This window comes from Cydia pomonella, chromosome 21, assembly GCF_033807575.1.
Source record: "Cydia pomonella isolate Wapato2018A chromosome 21, ilCydPomo1, whole genome shotgun sequence".
NCBI classification, from domain to species: Eukaryota; Metazoa; Arthropoda; class Insecta; order Lepidoptera; family Tortricidae; genus Cydia; species Cydia pomonella.
This window is the reverse complement of record NC_084723.1, coordinates 4,901,715-4,927,506: the sequence shown is the minus strand read 5'-3', so window position 1 is coordinate 4,927,506 and position 25,792 is coordinate 4,901,715. Positions and strand designations below refer to the sequence as shown.

The 25,792-nt window shown below is 37.1% G+C and overlaps 1 protein-coding gene across 3 annotated transcripts; it reads right to left on the bottom strand.

Annotated features, from left to right (window-relative positions):
• Positions 1-1,695: 1,695 nt before the first annotated feature.
• LOC133529679 (putative uncharacterized protein DDB_G0282133) lies at positions 1,696-25,468 on the bottom strand. 3 transcript variants are annotated; one of them, XM_061867455.1, is made up of 14 exons: positions 25,235-25,468; positions 22,363-22,512; positions 17,249-17,334; positions 15,791-15,854; positions 14,702-14,786; positions 14,156-14,245; positions 11,883-11,991; positions 11,002-11,119; positions 9,685-10,159; positions 8,010-8,094; positions 6,872-6,887; positions 6,428-6,474; positions 5,226-6,342; positions 1,696-1,983 (listed from the first exon to the last, which is right to left on the bottom strand). In XM_061867455.1, the coding sequence occupies exons 1-14, from the start codon at positions 25,283-25,285 to the stop codon at positions 1,885-1,887; spliced, it is 2,592 nt and encodes an 863-aa protein (XP_061723439.1). In that variant the 5' UTR covers positions 25,286-25,468; the 3' UTR covers positions 1,696-1,884. The 3 variants fall into 3 exon arrangements, with proteins under 3 accessions (XP_061723439.1, XP_061723438.1, XP_061723440.1); XM_061867454.1 differs by lacking the exon at positions 25,235-25,468 and having other exon boundaries at positions 22,363-22,967; XM_061867456.1 differs by lacking the exon at positions 25,235-25,468 and having other exon boundaries at positions 9,904-10,159; positions 22,363-22,967.
• Positions 25,469-25,792: the final 324 nt, after the last annotated feature.

Below are 25,792 nucleotides of genomic sequence, written 5' to 3'. Positions count from 1 at the left end.
CTGTAATAAGCATAACAGTATTTATGACACTTATAATTGGGCCGATTTTCTAATTCATTTTTTTGTTGAATTTTTTTATTATTTTATTAAATTGGTTGGATTGTAGAGCTCCTCATTATGGGCGGAATATGAATGTCTCGTCTTGGCGGAGGCACAGCCGTGCCCCTAGATTTAATACTTGTCTCGAAAATGTATGTAAATACTCGTTGAGTTACGGAAATACAATACGTTTTCGTAACTCTGAGAAAGTGAAATTACGCTTATATTGTACAGGAATAGGGAACTCTATTTATCCAACAGATTTTTTTTAAATTTGACTAAAAAATTGACCCAATTATGATTTTGGAGTCGGGGAGTTCTGTTACCCGGACTCTGCCTCTGTCATCATACCCGATTCTCTGCCAATAGCTTGCCTTGGCCGGCTGTTCAGAGGGCAGTCGCGAGAGCTGCGTTCTCGAGGGTAGATGTGGCAGCATAAGTTTAAAGTCCAGTGGCACCGTACCCTGAGTCCTATATTATGTAATATGTGTGATCCTTTTGAAGTTTTAAGTAGTCAATGCAGTGTAGTTTGTAAATATTTTAAACAGCAGTAAAAACATCTAGGTATAAGGCTTACTAGTAAAAAAAAATCTACGTATTATTTACCAAGTATGCAAACTAGTATAAAACTAATCTAATAATTTGTACAAAATGTTTACGTACACAAAATAAATATAAAAAAAACCCCGTGATTCGTAACAGGTCATATGGAATTTAAGTTTTTTTTTTCGATGTCCATCTACGATCAATTCTCGAAAAGCACAACCAGCCCCCAACCGCGAAAATTTATATCGAATAAAATAAATTTCGTTAAGTGCCTCTCTAATCGATAGAGAAGCAGATAACGAATTTTAGATTTTTGAGTTTCGAAGTAGGCCCGGTCGCGTAGCCAACGTGCATATCGTTCACGCTCCGTGGCGAACGAAACGCAACTGTCACAGTCGCACTAATATAGAAGAGTGATAGAGAGACATAGCTCCGATACGTTACGGAGCGTGAACGATTGTAACGTTGGCTACGCGGCCTGATCATCTAACTTGTCTCTTGTTCTTGAGTAGCTGACGGATCTATCCTTAGGGGGCAACTACACAAAAGATCCCTATGGGTCGAAGTGTATCCGCAAGCCCCCGAAAATTAGAAGATAAGATAAGATAAGACCTAACTTGTCGCTGAGCTTTTTCTGCGGGTGATGAAGTGATGCTATCGATAGTTCTTGTTGTGGATCGAAATATATAAATTACGTGAGTGACTTGTTTTATCAAAATATATTTAATGTCAAATAAAAACAGTTTATACTGAAATTAAGTGTTCGCACCGTTTAAATATGGACTACAAATAATATTGCAAAATTACAATAGTATTGCTATATCGTATATGACAAAGCGTGCTTATAACGAAGGCTCGAGTCATTTTGATAACCACAATTAGGACCCATTTATGAGTTGAAAATGTTCGTTCCTACTTCCTAGTCACGTCATTGGGGCATATTTAATCGTTTATAAATTTTTTTGTTTATTGAATCTTTTTTGCACATAATAAAACACATTTTACAAAAAGCGAACTTAATGCTATAAGGCATTCTCTACCAGTCAACCTTTAGGCAAAGCAGATAAGTTGTAGGCGGTGCAACATCGTGTAATTTTATAGAACTATGAATGATATAGGTACTTGTACTAACACAATACAATCATAATTAATACAGAAACATAAACATACATAAATAATATTGACATTGGTATAAGGAAGTCTCTTGTACAGGGTTATGTTTTCAAAATGACGGCCGATTTATTGTAACCCTTCTCATTCTATCTCTTTCGTTTTTATTGGACTAATAATTGTTAATTGTTATCCATGTTCGAGGTTCACTCGGTCAGGAACGAAGTAGCGTTGCTTGTGATCCTCCATCTCCCTCCCATCTTTGAGGTGGTGCTGAGACTTGCTGGGCTGTGCAAACAAACAATATTAACAAATATTCATAGGGCTGGCGCTTTCTTTGCCCAGAGGCTAAGCCGCCAGACTTATGTATGCCTTATGTATGACACAATATGTATGCCTCATTAAAGTGTAACGAATAGTTCTACTCCAAAAAGTGTGTACTGTAATAAGCGTAACAGTATTTGTGACACCAATTTGTCTAAAAAATTGACCCAATTATGAATTTGGAGTCGGGGAGTTCTGTTACCCGGACTCTGCCTCTGTCATCATACCCGATTCTCTGCCCATAGCTTGCCTTGGCCGGCTGTTCAGAGTGCCGTCGCAAGAGCTGCGTTCTCGAGGGTAGATGTGTGGCAGCATAAGTTTAAAGTCCAGTGGCACCTGTACCCCGAGTCCTATTTATGTAATATGTGTGATCCTTTTGCAGTTTTAAGTAGTCAATGCAGTGTAGTTTGTAAATATTTTAAACATAATATTAACAAATATTCATAGGGCTGGCGCTTTCTTTGCCCAGAGGCTAAGTCTGGCGGTCCAGAGGGGTAACGCCGCCAGCGTTCTTGCGACCATGCCGGAAGGAAGTGATTTGGGGGAGATCTTTTATATTTAGTTTTTAGTTGTTTTGTGTTAGCATAAGTTCAATTTACTTGCTTTTTGTTTCTTATTTGACTGTACGTGATTAATCAATAAATAAACGGATTTCTTATTTACTAACAGATATTTTAAATTAAATTAAATATCATTTATTGCAAGTAACTATCAGACTCATATTTCTTTAATTGACCGAGCATTAGCGAAGGTCTTTGTTTCAGCCTGAATAAAAATGCTTTCATATGTTCGGATGTTCTCCTTTACAGCTACTTAATTCTTAATATCTTTTTAGTCGATTCAGTTTCCGGAGTTTTTTCAAAATGGTGGACCCATGGGGGTTAGCGAGATCTACAGCTCACTCCTAACTAACAAGTGAGCTACATATAAGCGGTAAAAGAGATCTATAGAAGCGCTTGATTACTCCTGCGGCTGTAGCATGGTCGGATTTTTATCACTTGCGTTTGCTTTTGCTCACTTGCGTTGCTAAGTGCGAAACTGACAGGCATATTGATAAGCGATAAAAATGCGACCATGCTACAGCCGCTGAGTTTCAATTGAGGTTCTAAAAATTGGGGTTATAGCCGGCTATAACCTCGTAATATAATCGCGACTCTGGATTGGGCACGCGTTTTTATAACCTTCGGTTGCAATACGGCGCTACAATAGGGTTAGAGGTTGAAATCGAGGTAGAAGAGTGCTATAGTAGTGCTATATAATACGCCACTAGTCTTAGGTTGTAAAATCGTTATTAAATACTTTGTAGCCACCGCAATTTACAACAAATATGTAAATATGTGAAGGGCAAACTACCGTTTTGTCAGTAAGTAGTTCACTCTAAAGAATTTATGCGCGTGCAGTAGAGATAGCAACAGGTGGGACTATGTACAAAAATCTACCTGGAAAGCGTCTCTACTTTTGTAAGGTAATTAAAAAAAACTTCTCAATTCAAAATTGCAGTTATTTCAGAAATTATAGCGGAAATATACAATTTTGCTGTCATAAAATAAAATAGTAAATTATGAAACACATTTTAAAAAAAGGTCACTTCTGAGGACAATACAATTCATTAATGTACTCGCTGCGCTCGGATCAATAAATTGCCTTTGTTGTATAGTTGTTGGCTTTGTAGCTGGCCCGCAACGGCTTATCCTTTGTCTATTGTTAACTAAAACCGCGTGTGCCACTACCTGCAAAAAAGGGTCGTATAATTCTAATTGGCACCTGAGCGCGGGCTAGTCCACCGCTCAAAAAACCAGTGTAGGTGCGCTCTTTGTTCTGCATATCGAGGACACATTTTAGACTTTTTCGGTAGCGTTCGACTCCCGGCACTCAGTAACCGTATAGGGACCACACAAGAAGTCAAATTATTCTTCCATTTGTTCATTTTGAATCTTATTCCAGTTACCATAGGAGTTCTAATTAAATAACTGCTTAAAGTTACCCGGCCCTTTTTTTGCAGGTAAGTGGCACGCGCGGTTTTAATTAACAATAGACCAAGGATAAGCCGTTGGGAACCAGCTACAAAGCTAACAACTATACAATCTACTATGAATCTAGTAGTTCCGTAGTACATTTTTAACTCCTGTTAAATTTCCCGAGGGATGTAAACTAGGGCATACCTGTTTCAGAAGCGACATGTGAAGCCTGTTTGCGCTTCAAGGTTAGGTACAGTCAGCAAAGCTATTAGATTATTTTAAACATATATAAAGTTGTTACTGTTATTAGACAGGATAGTTATATCCCAAAACATTATCCCTTGGGATGTGAAAAGTGGGGGGGGGGGGGGGGGGGGGGGGGTTAAGTTTGTATGTCGAATCAATAACCGCTGAACCGATTTAAATAGAATTCGGTATGGTTTACATCTTTGTTTTATTCGAAAATTACCAAAACGTTAAACAGTTATTAACCTTCGACGTCACCGAAGCTGAAATAAACTTGCATCAAAACATCTTAGGAATACAAAGATTGAAGAAGAAGAGAGAAAGAGAATTCTTCGAAAAACGCCGTATTTGCCTTTTTTACGTGGTGTATTTGCCTTTTTTATGTCATATACCACGACTGTGAGTATCTCATGATAATATATTGAATAGTGAAGAATAATTTGAGATTGATGGTACAGGTCGTTTCACGAAAGGTGGCGGTGGCACAAATTGAATGAACTAAAATTTTATTGTACGGTCACGTCTGAAAATATCGATACGAAAAAAGTGCCAAAAATATGTATAGGTACACGACTTTATTGCCCATATATTAGGGAAGTGTATACATATTTTTGGCACATTTTTCGTATCGATATTTTCAGACGTACGAGTCACTTTGCCATTTTATCGGTTAATATCATACACATAGATATATTATTTTCCTTCACTCATTCGTTCCATTCGTGCCAGCTCTTGTGAATTGAATTGACCTGTACATATTTATGGGTTTATTTAATTAATAATGAGTGAGGAAGATAGTACTTGATCCAAAATAAAAAAATGCTCTGACAATACAATGTCAAATAACCTATATTAACACATATGACGGACAGTTGTCTTAAGGCAAGAAACGTCAAAGTTAATTATATCTCGATACCTTATTAAACTTTGAGAACTTTTCTACTATCTGTTATCGATTTCTAGTATCTGTTGTACGAGCTAAATTCTGTACCATATACTTACTTTTTTTGCAAGGTGGATGGGCCACCTGTGCTCTTGTCTGTGTCTAGTGTCGATGCCTGTGTCCAGTCTGTATCCAGTGAGAGTTTCTGGGTCCAGTCGTTGCCCAGTGTCATGGCCAGTGTCTAGTTGTTGCCCAGTGTCATCGCCTGTGTTCAGTCGATGCCCAGTGACAGTTTCTGTGTCTAGTTGTGGTCCAGTGTTAGTGCCTGTGTCCAGTCTATGTCCAGCGTTGGTATCTTCGTTCAATTTGTCTAAGTAATAACGCGTTACTTCATTCGCATCATAAACAAGCTGTCTGTTTTGTCCGCGACCATATTCATACGAAGATTTTTCGTCATTTTGTAATCCAGCGTAATCTTCAACAACATATTGTGGTTCGTCGCCTTGGTTATTCTCAGAATATAACTGATAATCATAGTGGTTTGTGTCGTCTTCGTTAATATTTAATGGGTTTTGTTCTCTTTCCGGCAAAGTGTTTCTTTGGTTTTCTATGACTCTCGGTTCATAGTTAGTATTTAAATGATCTTCGATAGCATAATCAGTAAGGTCTATTTTTTCTGTTTCAGAATCAAGCATTTTCTTATTTGGAGTAGGTATATTATTAAACTTGCCCTTGATATATTCTTTAGCCTTCAAATCATATAAATCACTCAACGGAAATTGAAGATCATTATCTAAATTGCTAATTGCTTTTCTAAAACCTTGTACATTATTCTGTAAGTTTGAAGTAATAGGATTAGGATATTTTTTTGTATTCGCTTGTTTGCCATTTATATTATTCTCTCTCGTACCTTTGACTGATCGATTTCCCATATCAACTGTGGAATGCACAGCTTTGTCATCGTGCAAGTTCAACAAATATTCAGATACTAACTGATCTAAATCAGAAAAATCTCTTCTGTCTTTTATTTCTATGTTCGTTCTTTTTGTATTGGTTCCAAAATTATTTAGTTCCTTGCGATTAATGTAAGGCGTATAATTTGTGTGATTTTTAGATAGTACGAAAGTATCTTCGTCTATTGGTCCCCCGTTAGAAAATCTGGTTCCTGGTTCAAGAACTACATAATCTTTAAAGTATCGGTCCCTCACATTTTTAATACGGTCCTTGATTTTTAGCCTGAAACAGAAAAAGTAATGGTTTATTCTGATTATGAGGTATTTTTTAGAAAATATTTATGTATAACTTAAACATGAAAAACTACCTTAGTTGTTGTTTCCGTTGTTCTAGATCTTTAGCCAAAGCCTTCTTCTGAAAATTATAAATTTGGTAACTAAAGGTGCTGTAGGTAATACTGCGCTGCCATGTTCCGTGGTTTCTTATTGCATTTTTTATTTTTAAAATATTCTTGCTACCTACGAATACGATATTAATACTATGTAACTTCTTTTGATATATTTTTTTATTCATTTGAAAAACTTGTCTTTTAATTTCAAACCCATATAAAGGCTTTCACTGATTGATGAAAAATGTAGGTGTTTTAGAAAGCTGATTTGGGTTGAAATGGAATTCACATTCCCATGAAATAATAATCTGGCTCAGATAATCCGAATGTATAAATGGTGTAACCAAAACCCTTCCCCCCCAGCAGCTTACTGTATCAAAATATATTATGACTCGTAATAAATATAGTAGAATTAATACAAACCTGAGCCTCGTTAAATCTGAAACAATCAAATGTGATAACAATCAAATAAATGTTAATATTTTTCAACACACCAGCTCATAACGGCTCTTTTTATGTTTCAAAAATTACAAGTGGCAAAGTAATAAGATGCACATACATATTGACTTTATTCTCATGTTAGGCTAGCCCTGTCCATCTAGGTCCATGGGGTCCCTGTGCGCACAAGTTTTTTGCAGAAATCGCGAAGCGTCTGGTTGACGTAACTGGTGATCGAAGAGCTGGCGGCTTCCTCGCACAACGTATCAGCATTGCGATACGAGGAAATGCCGCCCGCATCCTTGGTACAACGCCTCAAGGGCCTATTATAGATTTAAGCTAGTTTTTAATAGTAACACCTCTGTATACAGTTGTGTGCAATATAATAGCAGTACAGTCTGCGACGAAGATCGTCTTATAGAAAAGTTTATTTTTTTCTGGATGACTTGGGTTTAGATTTACATCTTTGATTAAGCTTTACAGCTTTGATTGGAAATAATAGCAAAGATTCTAAATTAGAATTATAGTACAAAATTGTATTTTTTCCGTAGGGTTTTACGTTTTTATAGGAATTTCCGCAACTTAGTTAAAAAAGCCGATTTTCATGATATTTTTTTTACTTCCAATATAATTTAAGTAAAGGTTACAGTTAATTTTGAAACAATATCAAGTAATAATGCAGAATAATTATATAAAAAAATACAATATTATTAATTTAAAGTTATAGTTTTCCCTAAATTTACATTTTCTTATGTACTGCTATTATATTGCACACAACTGTATGTCTATTATGTAAATAAAGCATTTGTATATATAAAACAAATAAATAATTTCGTTATTAAGGTGTAATTGTGATGCAGTAAACTACCGTGGCAGTCCTGTGCAGTGATGGATAATTTAACTTGAAACATGTTTAACTATTCAATAACCCCATTTATTTTTATTTGTGGCTATTTGTAAACCCCAGCTATCATTTAACTAAAATCAAGAACCCCAATTTTGACATAGGCGATATCATCATACATTTGATAAAAGCTAAAGCAATCGATAATCTGTCCGTGATCTGATACGTTGTGCGAGGAAGCCGCCAGCGCTTCGGTCATCAGTTACTTTTAACGCTTACCTGTTCAGGTCCGCATTCTCGACGGTGATGATTGGCATTATCACCACTTTAGGAGTGCAGCTAGAGTCACCAGGAGCACAAGTACCTGCATAATGTGTTAACAACTCATTAAGATGGCATTAAGGATGACCCACGCTAGACCGGGCCGGGGCCGGGCCGGAGCTTCCGGCGTTTCGAATTCTGAGGAAAGCACCACGCGATTACCGATCAGCTATCATAGAAAATGACGTGTTGGATGCCTCGGCCCGGGCACGGGCTGGTCTAGCGTGAGTCATTCTTTAAGATGAAATTGGACGAGAGTGCGAATGTTGTCCTCCTTTTCCGCTCTGGATAATAATATTTTAGAAAATACATATTATTACACAATTTGACGTATTAACTACACCTATGTACTAACCACAGCTATGCCCTATCGTTTGATTTATATCCTTTTTTTATTATTCTTTTTGGAGGCTTTAATAATGTGTATGAAATATGTTTTTCGTTCATAATTCTTATAAAAGATTACCTATAGACAATAGTCGTCGTACTATAGAGAAAAAATAACAGCTTGTCTGCATATACACCCAAGGCCAAAAGTATGGTAACAAGGTTTTTTAATATCACATGTTTCGTTCTTTGTTTTATAATTGTAACCTAAAATTTACATTAAGCAACCACAAAAGGTTAAAAATACTTGCTAAATATCAGTACATCCTAAAATATTATCAAAACCATTAAAAAAATTAGGAAAAAGTAACATAATTATACCTTTTTAACTGCTTTGAAAAATGTTGGCACTGGCAAATATCATAGCCACAACTTGAGTAAATTACTTTTAAAATGATCTACTATTATATTTATCATTTTGTTTCTAATGAGTAGTCTATTATATCGCTTAAAAATCACACTTTTCTATTAAAATATAAGCTTGTTTCTATACTTTTGGCCGGGAGTGTACTTAATTAATTTAATGACATACAGACTCAGATAAAGGATCACGCTAGAACGATTCAAGTCCGAGCCGAGGATACTTCGTTTACAATGATAAGTGATCATTGATCACGTGATGCTTTATATGTATACTCGTAGAACACGAAATGTCGGATGATCTGAGATTGGACGCCTCGGCTCAGGGGGCCTACCGCGAAATTCGCAAAATAGTAATGTGGACGAGTGAGGAAGGTGTCGATATAGGAATTGTATGTTGACGACATGCCACTGTAGATGATTTAAAAAGTGACGAAATAGGATTGTGGACGTGACGTAGCGGTCCCGGGCATCTGGGCTATAATCGCGAAAGTCGAAGTTTGTCAATTGCGGGTATTTTTCTCTGTCACTCTAATTACGTTTTAGTCAGAGTAAAAGAAAAAGATCCCCGCAATTTGCGAATCTCGGTTTTCGCGGTATTAGTTGGGATTAGTTGTCAATCGGACCCCAGGCTCCTATGAGCCATGGCAAAAATGCCGGGATAACGCGAGGAAATGATGATGATGATAAGCTTTTTTAATTCCGGAATATAAAGTATCCTGCCCTTTCCAAGCTAAAAACTATGTGTGTCAAATTGCATTGAAGTCAAAGTATCCGTTTTTACGTGATGAAGGAATGAACATCCAAATACCCTAAATTCTATCATATAAACATTTACACATATAATATTAGTACAATTATAAGCGGTGACGTGTGTTCAACGAACCATGGACATTGTTATCATGATTTTCTGTTTTATTATTGCTTATTTTTTTAATCTTGTGCTTTAAAATATCTTTGTTCGTCTGATTATCTCGGTCATCTTCATCTGTGTCGTTGTTTGGGTCATCTTCGTGTTTCTTTTGTTGATGATCTTTATCTTTATTCCGTTCGTCCTCTTTGTCATTATTTAGGTGCTCATTTTTATCTTCGTTTTGTTGATTACCTTTGTCTGTGTTTTGTTCATTCTTGTCTTTATTTTGTTGGTCATCTTTGTCTTTATTTTGATGGGCATCTTTCTCTTCATTTTCTTTGTCATCTTTGCTGTCTGAATGGTTTCCTGGTACACAGAGACAGTCGTCTTCGACGAAACCATCAGGACAGCCACATGTTGTCCAACCCTCCCCATCAGACCACTTGGTCTCGTATACCTTCTCGCCTTCCTTTGGCTGACTAGAGAAGTTACAAACAATTTCTACTGCCTGAAACACAAAAAAAGAACTTTTTAGTAGAATTCCTGTGAATTTTTCTAAATTTTAGTCCAAAATTATTTTTACGGGATTTATAGTAGGTTGGGCCGCCTAAAACGTTATTGTTTTTATGCTACTTAACATTTCGGACACTTATAAAAAAAGTAACTCCGTTGAATAAACCATTTGTTCGATAAATATTTCGTCTAAAATGGGTGTCCGACCATGTGGCCTGCACAATTTGGATATTTGGATAAGCTGGTTCACTGGTGGATAACTCTTCAATAAAACGTTGGATTTAACACAATAGTCTTTTATTTCGACTTTCACATTATGAAGCACAATATTTGTGCACTAAAACTAATTTTATTATTTTTAGCACAGAGTTATGGACTTACGCGTGCAGCAATTTTTGATAGAGAGAGCGAGAGCGATGAAACAATTGACACTATCTGGGCGTGTGGCGCCGTTTGAGATACCAAAAAAAACTATGTTGACAATAAATCGCAATTACTTATAACGCTTAAACAATGGGTTACTCACATATTTTTAAGTCAGACGATAGTTCTAACCTAAGTTAATTGAGTGACACTTTTATAATACTTGAGTTTGATTGTGGTTGAGTCTCAAAGGTGTTTAAAACTTTATATAATAGAATACCTAACATAATATTTCTAGTTACTCCTTTTCTTTTGGTGATGTGCTATCCATTTCTAGTTTTGAGTATTTAGTAAGTTCTTTTTTATAATTGAAGTGGTGCTGTATGTAGAAGGTTTTTACAATAAATGTCTTTCTATTCTATTCTATTATTTCAACAGCTAAATACCGAGTAACTCACCCAGGAATAAACTTACATGGAAAATGATTGGCTCATCGTCTGTAGTCCTATAGTAATCATGGAAGGTAGACATTCCGCAGCCAACGTTTGTGGTAGTCCCATGAACTGCCACCAGATATGAGTTCCTGAAGTCGCTAGAGAACAATCAAAATAACAATTTAATAGTACAAGCAAAAAAGTGACCAAGTCCTCCAGTGGCCGAGGCCGATAATGAACCGATGTCTTCAGCTTACGTACATAGCTAACACCCTGGGTCTCTGGGCCACCCGACCACAGCGGTACCCGCCACTTTTTGATGTTTAACAAATTTAACACATATCAGCGAAATAATAAGGATCAAAGTCAAATAGCGTTCTAAAAGTTTTAATCATGTGTCGAAAAATGGCAGTAAATTTACTGTGGCTACGAAGTTGTCTTTGACAATTCACCTATATTTCAAATTCGCTTTGGTATTACAGTATATACTAGTAGCCATTAGAAGTATATTAAAATCGAATTGCAAGATTTTATTACATTATTAGTTACAAGTCATTAATAAGGGTCACTTGCACCATCCCACAAACCCGGGGTTAACAGATTAAACCTGGAGTTACCTGGAGATACTGGGTTAACGGCTGAACCGGTTAAACCCGGGTTCTTCTTCTTCTTGTTAGGGGCTATGTAAGGCTCTACAGCCTTTGTATCACTGCGACCATACCTGATCCATTGTGATCAGTGTCAGCAACGTCAAACAGCTGCAGGATCTTTTTGATCTTGAGAGACCTTAACTCCTCCGGGCGCAATATGTGTCTGCCCAGGATTGAGTCACGAGTGCTTTAGGCAAGGGCACTCTGCGAGGATGTGAAAGGGTTAGTAAGATGGTGCACGTGGCGCTAAGGGTGTTAAAAATTACAATACCCGCTAGGATAATCTTCTATCTGCTGTTTGTTCACGGTACTGGTTTCGTATATACCTTCTGCAAAAGACTCGATGACTTGCTTTCTTTTTTCCGGCGTTAGGTTATTCGCTGGAATGTAAACAAAAATGGTATTATTGTGAAACAAATGACCAATGAACGTGCTGTTCGAATGCAAAGTATACCAAGATTGGTGCAGTAGTATTGCAGCGCAATAATATCGCCTATTCCGCCATTCAATTCCATCATTTATTATTAAAACCACAATAAATATATTACTATTCTATATAAATTACGTTATTTTACATATAACATATAAAATTAATTATTTATATTACAATAAGAATAAGAAAAATTCATTCAACGAATAGTAGGCAGCATAGACTAGGTATTTTAGCAGTTTGCAAATGTCAAAAATCGAGGTAGCAACACCGATTTTGACATTTGCAACAGTTATGCAATCGGCAGTTATGTTGATATACAATACTGTTGCAGTGCTGGTGTGATCTGATTCCGAACGGTAGCTTGAGAGTCACCCGACACAAGCGTCTTCTGAGCGTCGGCATTTAGTCAGCGCTATGGCAAATGGCGTCGCACTGAGGTCCCAAATCAAGAAAAGTGGGATATTGCTTATATCGCTATAAAACTCGCATTAGATAGAAATTTTGATTTAGAAAAATAATTATTCTTTGCAATTTGCAGACATTGGAGTCAAAAATTTAACACGCGCCTTTGCGTCGGGGGTTAAAATAGCTTGATTTACGTTCAGTAGATGAGGCTAAATATTAGAGGAACGCGACTTTGTACGAGTACAACAGTCGATCTTCATCTGTTATTCGTCCATGTTACACACAGTGTGTAAATTCAATACGGGCAAACCTTTAAACGGTTGTTAGTGTGACGTTTACACAAAAAATGTGTATTTGCGAACTACTTGCAAGACGACACTCCGTTGGGAAGTGTCATGGCGAGGAGATGGCTGACCGCAAGCACACGATCATAACCTGAATTTGATTTACCACCTTGTCATTAAACGGGGTCAAGACGTCACAGTTACCATACCTAAGAATATATTTAGATAACTTTTTCTTAGAAATACTTACAATGAAAATATTGACCATACAAAATACTTCGGCACGCAATGTAAAGCAACACACAAGTTTTAGCTTTTTATAGTAACTTTCAACGCTTGTTGACAGTTACTATAAAAAGCTCGTATCTCGTAATGTCATTTCATGTTTTGTCTCGTAATGTTTGCAGTACATTGCTGCTCGGTAAATTTTCAAAAATTAATTACGGAGTCATAGATAGATAGATGGAATACTTTTTATTGGCACACCTCGGTAAAAAGACACAATAAAAGAAACAATTGATTAAATGTAGAGGCAGACAACAGGCGTTCTTGTCGCTAAAGAGCGATCTCTTCCAGACAACCTTCGGGTAGCGGAAACAGAGAAGTTAATCGAAAAAGTAGGTATTGCTAAGACGTTATGAAGCCTAAATTCACACACACAATTACAGTGAATAAACATACACATATAAGGAATACAAATAAACATACATAAACATACATATAAAATTAACCGAAACAGCTAAATATGACAGCAGCATGTCAGCCACAGAGTAAAAAAAAACTATGTACTATATAAACCCTAAGGAAGAGATAAATAATGTTCTTTGAGTGATTTTAATAAATAAGAGAGTCATAATTAAGTGTAACAACAAAAAAAAAACCTTGTTAATTCATGATTACACAAATAATGTCTGGTTTAATTTATTGTCCGTATTGGATTTATACACTGTAAAATTGACGACCTTGACGACCGGTTTGGCCTAATGGGTAGTGACCCTGCCTACGAAGCTGATGGTCCGGGTTCAAATCCTGGTAAGAGCATTTATTCGTGTGATGAGCATGGATATTTGTTCCTGAGTCATGGGTGTTTTATATGTATTTAAGTATTTATAAATATTTATATTTTATATATATCGTCTAAGTACCCTCAACACAAGCCTTATTGAGCTTACTGTGGGACTTAGTCAATTTGTGTAATAATGTCCTATAATATTAATTAATTTATTATTATCATTAAAATGAAATTATAACTAGGAATAAAATAATGTCCTGTCAAATATCAATATAAGTTTTCACAGAGGCGTTTTAGACTTATTACTTATAAATGTGTTCATTTTATTTATTTTTGTATAGACAGATACAGCGTGCTTTTTATTTCCATATGGTTTATGTAAATAATAATGTTTAAAGTGTGTCACTTACACTTATCTTTAAATTGTACATCTTGTAAACTCCAGTCTGGGTAGTTGAATCGTAAAGTGAACATAGCCTGGCCCGCTCTAGGGAACTCTTCTGAAACAATAATTACCGACATACAAGCTGTTCCTATCCTTAGCCAATTTTTGCGAGTCAAATATACACCGTGGGCCAATAAAACCCGACAGATTTTAAAGGTGTATTCTTGGCCGCATTTAGAGACTAAAATGTCATACAGTTTCCTGCGGTGGTGGCCCGTCGCTTTCGCGCTTACGTACTTGTTAGAAAGTGACAGTCATGGTGACAAATGATAGAGAGCCGACCACCTTAGCCCTACTGTTTCTGTTATAATCCGTCTGCTCGTTTGCCTCCTCTACCATAAAAAAAACTGAAAAACGCGTTTTTGGCTGTGATGCTGCCACTATGTGACTTGGTTTAGACCATGTTTAGACACACCTACTGACAGACATTCGCAATATTTATCATTCAACTTTTATGATGAATTTTTAAACTAGTTTTAGTTTTGTAGGTAGTTTTCATTTTGTATATTACCTGAAGATCTACAAAGGTCATGACGGCCTCCGTCGCATTGGTTCGCCCACGCCTGGGCAAATTCTGCTAAGGATTCGTGCCAGAACTGTTAAACGAAATAAAATCACGTAGTAAGTATACAACATCGGGAACAAACCAAATAATTTTATATTTTTAAATGTTTTGTTTTGTGTTCTTAAAATACTTACACTAGGTACTAGTGTGTACTAGTGTGTATTTTTGATATAACCTCAAACTTAAACTAGACGTAGATTTTAGTGCTATAAAACAATTCTGAAAGATATTTTTTTATATAGTCTTACAGCGCGGCTTTCGTGACTCGCGAATGCGACGCGCGCGACGCGGCGCGGCGGCCCAACGGCATTCGGAGATCGTCCACGTAGGACACTTCCATAGGTATCAAAGGATTGAATTAACCCGGCGCGGAACGCCGCGGCGCTTCGCGTTCGCGAGTTATTCGCTCAGGTAAGACACTGCCCTAAAAACCAGAGCATAATTAAATTAAATTTTTTTTTCGAGCGGCAATGTATTTCGTACATCTTGGTCACTTATGACAGTTGTGACGTCGCGTCTTTAAATGCGTCGTTTTGAAAAGAAGGAAAGTAGAGGTAAGGAATACAATCTCCATAGGCAGAGCGGCTGCAAAAGTGTCCAGCTATCAGCTATAAATAATAGTTCCAAATCTCCAGAGTAGCGCTAGAGTGGCTAAGAACCTAGGCGTTATTGACGGAGTGAAGTGCGCTATCTATGATTTGATTTTTTTAAGTATTCTAGGTATTGTAGCGCCACCTAAGGTGTTTTGACGGACACTTTTTCGTACATGGAGATTCTATTCCTTACCTCTATCTTCCATAGTTTTGGTTAAAACAAAGTAGTCAAACATTGCTTGCTGAATTATTTTATATGGAAAAATAAAAGTAGTGCATTTTTTATAAAAGCTATGAATGTGTGTTCATTAAAACCTTAACTAACTGCCCTTTGATAATGCGGTTGTACCAAAAATACACACTGTATAGTTATAAATTATAAACTGAATAGAGGTACCTACAGTGACGCGTGTCAAGTTCGATTTAAAAAAAAAACACTCACCAGTTTTCTCATGCCGTATGCCTTTGGAAGACTTTCCTGCCCTAGAGCCAAACTTCTCTTAAATCTAAACAAAAGTAAATATATTATTATCACTCATTAGAGCTCAAGAAAAGGGTAATTTTTTTTCTTCAATGTGCTCGGAAATGTTCACCTTATTGTAGCAAAAATAGTATGAAAAGTTCTTCATTATGGTCAAACTCAAATTAAAAAAAATCAAACCAATATAGTCGTGTTTTAGCGGACGGGAAATTATTACTGTATTATTTTTTTACTTTTAAAAAACATGTATCCACCAAGACAAACGCAAACAGCCAATCATTCAGCAAACGCAATTATTATAGCCGCGGGCTGCATCTACACGACTCGGTCAGCGTCATTTCAAGCTATAGGATAGAGTCGTGTCGTGTAAAACCGTCGTGTAAGATCGTGCGAATATTGCTTAATAGAACCAAACATTATATAATTTTATACTTTTTAGGGTTCCGTAGCCAATTTAAGCAAGCCTTATAGATTCGTCATGTCCGTCTGTCTGTCCGATTATGTCACAGCCACTTTTTTTTAAGGATCTCATGCGTGCAAATACAGCTTATATTGCACAATTATATTGAGCGAGCGCGAATGGTACTGAACGGCAGAACAGTAGTGCCTTTAACTTTTAAAGAATAATTAAAGAGGGAAATTGTTTTTGATGTTTTTGATGTGAAGGTTCGATTTTAGTGCTGGTTGATGCTTAAATTATCATTATTTTATTTCCTCTCATGTTTGGAGAAAAGCACTATATGTATATGCCTCGGCAGGAATAGCAATTCGTGATTCGTGATTGAAAGTGGAATCTTGAGCGTTGCAAGGGTTTCAAAGCACGAGGGTTAAACAAATTTGTTCCCGACAGGGATCGGAACCGGTTTTTTGCAAAAACATCGAAATAACGTCGGTTTCGGTTTATTTTATACTCTAAATGTAGCACTCAGTTGTGTTTTCAGATAACGACTTCGTATTATTAGATTGCCTAATTAGAAATGAAGTAATAAACAAAGAACGAAAAAATACCGTTTTCGTTCCTATACAAAAAATACCGGTTTCCGATCCCTGGTCCCCGAGTAAAACACAACTATTAACAGTGAAAATATTAACTGTAAGATATCAAATCAAATCCAAATGAACGCCATCATTCAAAATCATAAATTTAAAAGTTAATTCCACCAGCTAACATTAGGAAACAACTCAAAATTTGCATCTTTACTACAAGTGGATAAAATGCAACATTCTCATCAGTTTTTGAACAATCAAGAGAGCCCTTACCAACTGTAGGGCTAAGATGGTCGGCTCATTGTCATTTGTCACCATACCTGTCACTTTCTAACAAGTATGTAAGTGCGAAAGTAACAGGCATAGTGACAGTCGACAAAAATAGAACCATCATGACACCGGGTGTGGTGAAAATATACTAAGCATACTTACTCATTAAGGATATCTAACATGAATGCTTTTTCATCTTCAGTAAACGGAAGCATTTTACCACCGCTACATCTCGGACCCATTATTTTCTAAAAAAATACAATAATTAAAAAAAAGATAGATACACTAAAATTTAATTTTTTTTACTATTATACGTATCACTAAAATACTTTGAAGTAAGGACGCCACGAAGAATTCCGGACCCGCCATTATCTATCTCTATCGCACGCGTATAGTTATATTGATGCCCCGTTCGTACAGCCCAGCGGCATTGACCCTACTCATAGTGTTGTGTTCCTGCCGGTGAGTAAGGTTGCCAGAGCTCAACGAGGGGCGGGAGGGGGTTAGGGTCGGCAACGCGCATGTAACTCCTCTGGAGTTGCAGGCGTACATAGGCTACGGATACTGCTTACCATCAGGCGGGCCGTATGCTTGTTTGCCACCGACGTAGTATTAAAAAAAAACTTATAATCTAAGGACCTCACGGACACTGCGAATGGTGCTAGTTCAGTGGTCGCACTCACGAATTCGAGCCAATCGTGCAGTCTAACGGAACTAGTTGCGACCAATCACGCACGTGACGCGAACTCATCAACCTGCATCAACCAATCGCGTTGCGGCGTTAGACTGCTGCGTAGCCAACGTGCATATCGTTCACGGTCCGTGGCGAACGAAACAACTGTCACAGTCGCACTAATATGGAAGAGTGATAGAGGACGACTACGCTACGCTACGGAGCGTTAACGATTGTAACGTTGGCTACGCGGCCTGGTGTGCGTGACACCACTGTACTGGTCCCATTCTTATTGTCCATAAGGCCCGTCCTTAGATATATATGTCAATGCCATAATTTAAAAACAAAGGATAGTTTTGTCACCAAATCCATTATTTTACGCAGAAGACACCGCGGGAAGAAGCTAGTGTTAACATAGTAAAAGTAACTTCGGCACCAAGTCGCCATCAGATATATCGAAGCAGCCAAAAATATCTGAACACGTACTCTAATGCCTTGACAATAGAGGCGTGTTCAAGTATGGTTCAGATATTTGTGAGCGCCTTGAGCGCTCCGATATCTGATGGCGAACTTACCTATTCTATTTTGAGTCTTAAAAGATTTGTGCAGACCCTTGGTTTTTAGCTTGGTAAGCAAGCTCAGTACACGTTGTTTGGGCACCATTTGTACACGTTCGGGGACGTGACTGGAAAATGTAAGAGTCAATAATTTTCTACTATAGATCGTGTCATTCACGAAGACGCGTGCCTTGTCATGTTATTAAAGGTTAGATTTAACAAATCTATAACTACTATACGAACTATAATATATAACTACTACTACAAACTATCTCCATGCCAAATTTCTTCAAAATCGGTTCAGCAGTTAAACCGTGAAGAGGTAACAAACATACAGGTCAATTCGAATATCAGAATTATATCTAACTAATGTTATGGGTCAAACCAAAATACAAAAATGTATGATTGGCGGACTTGACACATATATAATGGCATTTTCTATGAGTCGACCTAGTTAGGGCTCAATGGAGACGTAAGAATTGTGCAAGGAGAAAAGTAAGAAAACTTAATAATCCTGGTTAATTGGGACTTGGATAAATGGGAAACCTCAATAATTGCAACCAAAAGTTCGATCCCGGGCCCTTGAGACTAAAAGTCCTCTATAATTTAAATTATGGAATCTCTTTAAATGCAATTTCTATGCGATCTACTGGAGATCTTTTAGCGTATGCCAAGCACATCTGGGCTGAGGCCATCGAGAAGAATGGGGAAGCTTTAGCTGTCTCTTTAGATATATCTAAGGCTTTCGACAGGGTCTGGCACGAGGGCCTTATTAGCAAGCTACCGTTCTTCGGTCTACCCCCTAGTCTTTGTGACTGGGTATCAGACTTTCTGAGGGATCGATCGATTCGGATTGTCATTAGTGGCTACTCGTCCGATCAATTGGCAATCAATGCCGGAGTCCCTCAAGGGTCCGCGCTTTCATCGACCCTTTTCCTGCTCCATATAAACGACCTGCTGAAACGAGGTACGTTTGAAAATGCAGATGAAACTACGGTTGTTAAAGATGACACTACATACCCAATTCACGAGCTAGTGGAGCCCAAATACAATCACTCAGAGAGGCTATGTAATGGTCGAACGCATGAACGTGTCACTGAAGGCATTCTCCGATTTGGGTGAAGCCAATTTGGTCACGTTCAATGCTAGTAAGACTCAAGGCGTGTCTCATCTCCGCTAAACGGAGTCCATTCCATCTGACTCCAACTTTCCGAGATATATCCCTTCCGATAACTGACCATCGTGTACTTTTTGGAGTCTCGTTGATTTCGAAACTCAACTTCGGCCCGCTCATTGAGTCGAAAGCACAGTTACTTAGCAGCAAAAAAGCTGGGGCGACGATATACAAGGTGAGGTAGTATTTTACACCTAGGCAGCTGCTCGACCTTTACCAAGTGCAAGTGCTATCGTGTGTTGTACTGTTCATATTTGTGGAATGACTCAGCAAAATACCAGCTTGAGGTGCTCGAGTCAGTCGAGAGGTGGTCCAAGAGAATACGACGATCTGACGAATGCTCGACTTCAAAGCCTAGAGCATCGCCGCAAGGTTGCCTTCCTAACGATCCTTTACAGGATACATTTGATCTCCGGATTGAAAGTCGCAGGCTCTTACCAGGCCACCAGCGCTTATGTCGTCCCAACCAAAAAAATTGTAATGTCGATGTTCTCCACATTGACCGTATGGTCCTTATTACAATCCCGACTTAATAAAATAAATTACATTTTAAGCCGACAGACGACAGAAAATAGAATATACTTGACCTTTGTCAAGTTACGTAATTTGCTGCCCTTGGGGCTTTCGTAAATCTTTTTCTTGGAACTTTTCTGGATGTTGATTCTAATTTTACAATTTGTTATAAATAAATAAATATTTGGGGACAATCTTACACAGATCGACCTAGACCCAAAATAAGCAAAGCTTATACTATGGGCACTAGGCGACGATATACATACGTATATAGATAAATATATACCTATATACATAGAAAACACCCATGGCTCAGGAACAATCTGTGTTCATCACACAAATAAATACCCTTACCGGGATTCGAAAGCGGGACCTTAGGCTTCATAGGCAGGGTTACCCACCACTATACTCTGTATCTTTAGGTATTTATATAAAAGTAAACAAACAATTTGTACATTTTCGGGTAGTTATAAAATTTATTGATAACCAACCAGATATAAAACCGTCAGGATCTGTCACTGAATGACCTGACTTTAACCTACATTATTTGATCATATAGTGTTCATCTACGCGCGCTTTCACTTCATTACGCATGCACTAGCGTGAGCGATCTTCAAGGTCATATCGAAATAAGATCAAAACCGTAGCAAATTTTCAAATCAGAATCGGGCTACACACGAGTATTGAAACCCGATGAGGGATCGCACCCTATTAAGGATTGTTGTATCTAAAACTTGTGATATCGAAACGTGTCAATTTTAGAAGAAAACTTTAAGGTGACGTTCAGATTAGACTGGACCAGCATTACTGCTGCAATATTGCAGCGCGACATTACTACGTCGGTGGCAACACATACGGCCCGCCTGATGGTAAGCAGTCTCCGTTGCCTTTGGACGCATGCAGTTCCAGTTCCAAGCGCTTTGCCGACCCTAACATTCTGCACCATCATTGGTCTCTGGCAACCTTGCTCACTGGTGACAACACAACACTATGAGTAGGGTCTAGTGTTATTTAGCTGCGGTTTTCTGTAACCTCCACCTTACAGAAAACCGTCCCAGTTGGGCTCTGCTCTAGATCTGGAATGACATCAGCTGTGCTGTGCCCTACCACACAAAGACACTTCCGACTGCGATGCAAATTCCGGGAAGCAACATCAATTTTGCCTATGGTTGACCGGTAGAGATTTTTTTTTATTACAAGGAGATAAAACAGAAGCATATATGTTTAGAACAATATAGGCTGTGTATACGTAACTAGTATAGCATAGATTATGATGTTTCCATAAACATATCTTACTGAAAAGATAAGTGGTATCAGAATATAAACCTAGCAACATGCAAACACTGATATAACTGTTTTGGCGTTAAGTCCGCCATTATATTTTATTTTTTAATGTTCACTTCACTTAATAGCTGTGGTTGTATTAAATGTAAGTAATAAAAGTAGTTTTAAATATGTGGTAGCTGAGTGGATAAGGCTTCAGAGGCAGGGAATGCAATAATCGGCTAAACTTTATAACCGGTTTGGTTTTTATGCCCGAAAAATAACCAATAATCGGTTACGGTTATTTTCGACAAAAAATTATAAATTTACAATCAAGTTATTAAAACATTACGAAAATAAAGTATTAGGAATGTCAGTATAAGTCTTAATTATAATAAACACAAAATATAGTAAAAGTGAAACTATATTTATGACCTTGGACGTGATTAGGGAATTCTTCCGGTGCTGAGTTTGTATTGCGATAATCGGGAATTCCCGGTTTCGGTACTTTATTTGTATAGAAAACCAGTACCCGGAGCACTCCCTTAGACGATACAATATCCAATCAAAATATTTCATATGTAAGGGAAGTACATTTGGTATATTTTCTTTATAAAAATACACGAGTGACGATAATAATAGTCACAGGCGTTACAGCCAAAACAGGCAGGATTTTCTAGTCATTAGAAGATCAATTCATAGAATTTAAGTCATGAATAAATAACCACAACTTACCATAACCGATTATTCGAGTTTCCAATAATCGGTTATGAAATGTTGTCAAAATAATCGGTTAGAACCGATTATTTCGGTTGCGGTTATAACCAATTTGTCTTCACTAGCCGGGAGGTAATGGCCAACTTAAAGGGTATGAGTTAAAAGCCCTTTTCCTAGATGGTGTGCCCAAATTACTGCACTCGACGCGACTCGACTGCGAATCGTTCGTCCGATTTTGACTTTTATGAGTTTTGAGCGTGAGACAGGGAGAGAGAGAGAGAGACAGGCAAAGAGAAAGAAAGAAAGAGAGATAGATTTAGATAGTCTTTATCCATGTACCTATCCATACAGCTATGACGAAAAACACGGTCGAAAATACCTTGTCTCCGTACATGCACATGACATGTGTACCGGGCAGGCAGTCTCCGACGCGGGAGCAGTACTTGTTCTTCCTCGCCTCTTGGTTGGCTTCGTCGAATACTAGGGAGCAACGTGTGAAGCCCAGCAAATGAAATGTGAACTGAAGTACCTGAATATTAATATTTTGGATAATAACATCGTTATCCATAATAGCGAATGCTTCTAATAGCTTTACACAGACATATATGTATCTAAGGGCCACTTGGACCATTCCACTAACCCGGTAACTAACCAGGAGTTACCATGGTTACCAGTACAATTTGACACTGGGTTAACGGTTTAACGGGTTAACCCCGGGTTAGTGGGATGGTGTAAGTGGCATCGTTTAAACTCGGAGTTAACAGTCCAGGTTTATCTCTGAATAAACAGATATAGTAAACGCCCATATGACAGGACTGACGCCAGTAATGAGATGGTATAGACAAATCTTGTAAAACAAGTATTTACCATCAGTTTCTAAACGCTGGCAACATTTTACCATAAAAAAGAGCCAAAGAGCTGCTTACGTTTAATCTCATTGACATTTGTTAGTTTGAAAATTAATGACGACATACATACCATAGGTTTAATTTGTTAATAATTTTGAAACCAATTGCAGTAGCTTTCATTCACTATATATAAAACATAAAAGACGAATAGGACATTCAACATTTAATGCATAAAGCAGTAGACATTTATAGGTGTCGGCGAAATATCAAAAATACTCAAAATTGTCTCTTAAATGTCCCATGAGTGGTGCCGTTAACATAACTTCAAGTTAATTAGTTGTCTAAGCCTAGAACCCGCAAGCGGCCCTAAGAGAAAATAATTAGAGTATGCTAGATTGAAAACTGAAATTTGTTAATGTAGATATATAATAACATTTCCAGGGTTATTTAATTTAGATTTATAAGTTTAGGGTCCTCTGACAATCAGCAGCGGTGGTCTACGTGCCTAGAAAACATGTTGAGTGATACCTTTCTGATACAAGAAAAATTTAGGTATCACGTGTTGATTTATTTAGCTTCTATTAGTTCGAAAATTGAGCCGTTTCAAATAAAGTTATATTTCTTATACTCTTCGATTTGTAAAAATATTAGAAAGTGGCAAATTAAATAGTTTTTAGCCGTCTATTGTTGCTGATTAGCAGGGGTCGGACAAAAAGTGCGGATGACGTAAAAATGACGTAATCTTGCACACAGGGTGATGTTTGAGTTTGTATTTAAACTTCCGTGTGACATGTAGTAACAAAGTAGTATTAATGAAGTAACAAAATAATCGTAAATAAATCCATGGAATTAATAATACAGGTGGTAGGGTGATGTAGTGAATAAAATAAATTTCATGAAACTTGTTACCATAAGGTATAATTATTTGAAATTAGTTAGAACAAGTCTGTGGGATCCTCAGATAAATAGGTTTAATAGTCAAAAGTGGGAACAGTAGGTAAGATTAGCAGTACACGTGTTTGTCACGTACCTCCAAAAACGGAAAATTACCACAATATTCGAGTAAAGATGACATTAGAGCGTTTTCTTATACATTAGTAAATATAAATTTTAGCTAAATATAATCGTGAAGATACAATAGCTAAACAATAACGAAGTCAATTTATTGTTTATCTGATTGACAATGTGTCAATCGATATCGTTTAATAAAGAGGTTGATAACTGATAAGTGATAATTGTTTATGAAAATCAAAAATACTATTTGAAATCATCCTATAAGTGGTTTGACGTCATCCGCACTTTTTGTACGACCCCTTCTGATTAGTGTTTGCAATCCAGATCTTAAATGTATGAAATCCACGGATCTTCCCATACATGTCAGATCCGTCGTGTAAACCCTAGTGCTGATTAATAATTATCTTCGTTATTAATATTGTCAGTAATAATCAGTAATCTCGTTGACGGTTTCATAATGAATAAAATTTATTTTGTTTATTTCACGGTAAAAAATAATGTTATTTATAGTACATAAATAAATATAATAAATATTATAGAACATAATTACACAAATTGACTAAGTCCCACAGTAAGCTCAATAAGGCTTGTGTTGAGGGTACTTAGACAACGATATATATATAATATATAAATATTTATAAATACTTAAATACATATAAAACACCCATGACTCAGGAACAAATATCCATGCTCATCACACGAGTAAATGCCCTTACCAGAATTTGAACCCGGGACCATCGGCTTCATAGGCAGGGTCACTACCCACTAGGCCAGACCGGTCGTCTGCTCGTCGACATATGGTGCTACTTTCTGGCACGCGTGCGTGAATGAGCACTTTCCGTGCATATGTTGATACTCTAAAGAGCCATATGTACTGTAAAACGTTATACTATACACGTGCGAATAGGTTATTCGCAACTCGTGTCGATTTAAAACACTTCCTTCGCGATAAGGCCGCCTGTTGTTTACCTCTATCTTCATGTATTATATGTTTGTCCATGTACATTTTTTCTGAGGTTGTGCAATAAAGAGGATTTGTATTTGTATTTTGTATTCCTTCGGTCGTGTTTTAATTTATCACTATTTGTTGCAAATTTTCTATTTTCCGCACTTGTATCGTAATAGTACATTACGATACAAGTGCGAAAATTAGGAAATTCGAAACGAGTGGCTATAAATTAAAACACGACCGAAGGGAGTGTTTTAAATCGACACGAGTTGTGAATTACCTATTCGCACATGTATCGTACAACGTTTTACAGTACATATGGCCCTTTAAATGTTCGACACAGTAACGTAATATGCTAATTTTCGCACTAGTGCTATAAAGTAGCACCATATGTACTGTAAATAACTATTAAAACACATATGTAAAACGTTTTGGCTTACCAGAAAAAGCATGCTTAAGTAGCTTCCCAAACTGTGATGGACATAATGCATATCGTCACACAATGTTGTTCATTATCGTTTTAAAATAAATAACATTTTGTTTTCAAACAAGAATCTTTACGTTATTTTCATTTCCATCATTATCTCTCCGTCGATCGCCTAGATCTCAATATACTTAATAGTATTTACTAGAACATGGTGATACAGTTTCTAAAAAAACTATTTCCGTTTTATCGAAGCACGGCACGTTTTCGTTTTGTTTCAAAAAAGTAGTGTTGCGACTGAAGAAAAATGATTGTTTTAATTTGAAAATTATTTACGAGATACGTTGTTAATACATTTTAATATATGGTGCATACATTAGCACATTATATGTAACTATGTCGAAAATTTTAAAGTATATATGTACTGTAAAACGTTGTACGATACATGTGCGAATAGGTAATTCGCAACTCGTGTCGATTTAAAACACTCCCTTCAGTCGTGTTTTAATTTATCGCCACTCGTTTCAAATTTCCTATTTTTCGCACTTGTATCGTAATGTACTACTATAGTACA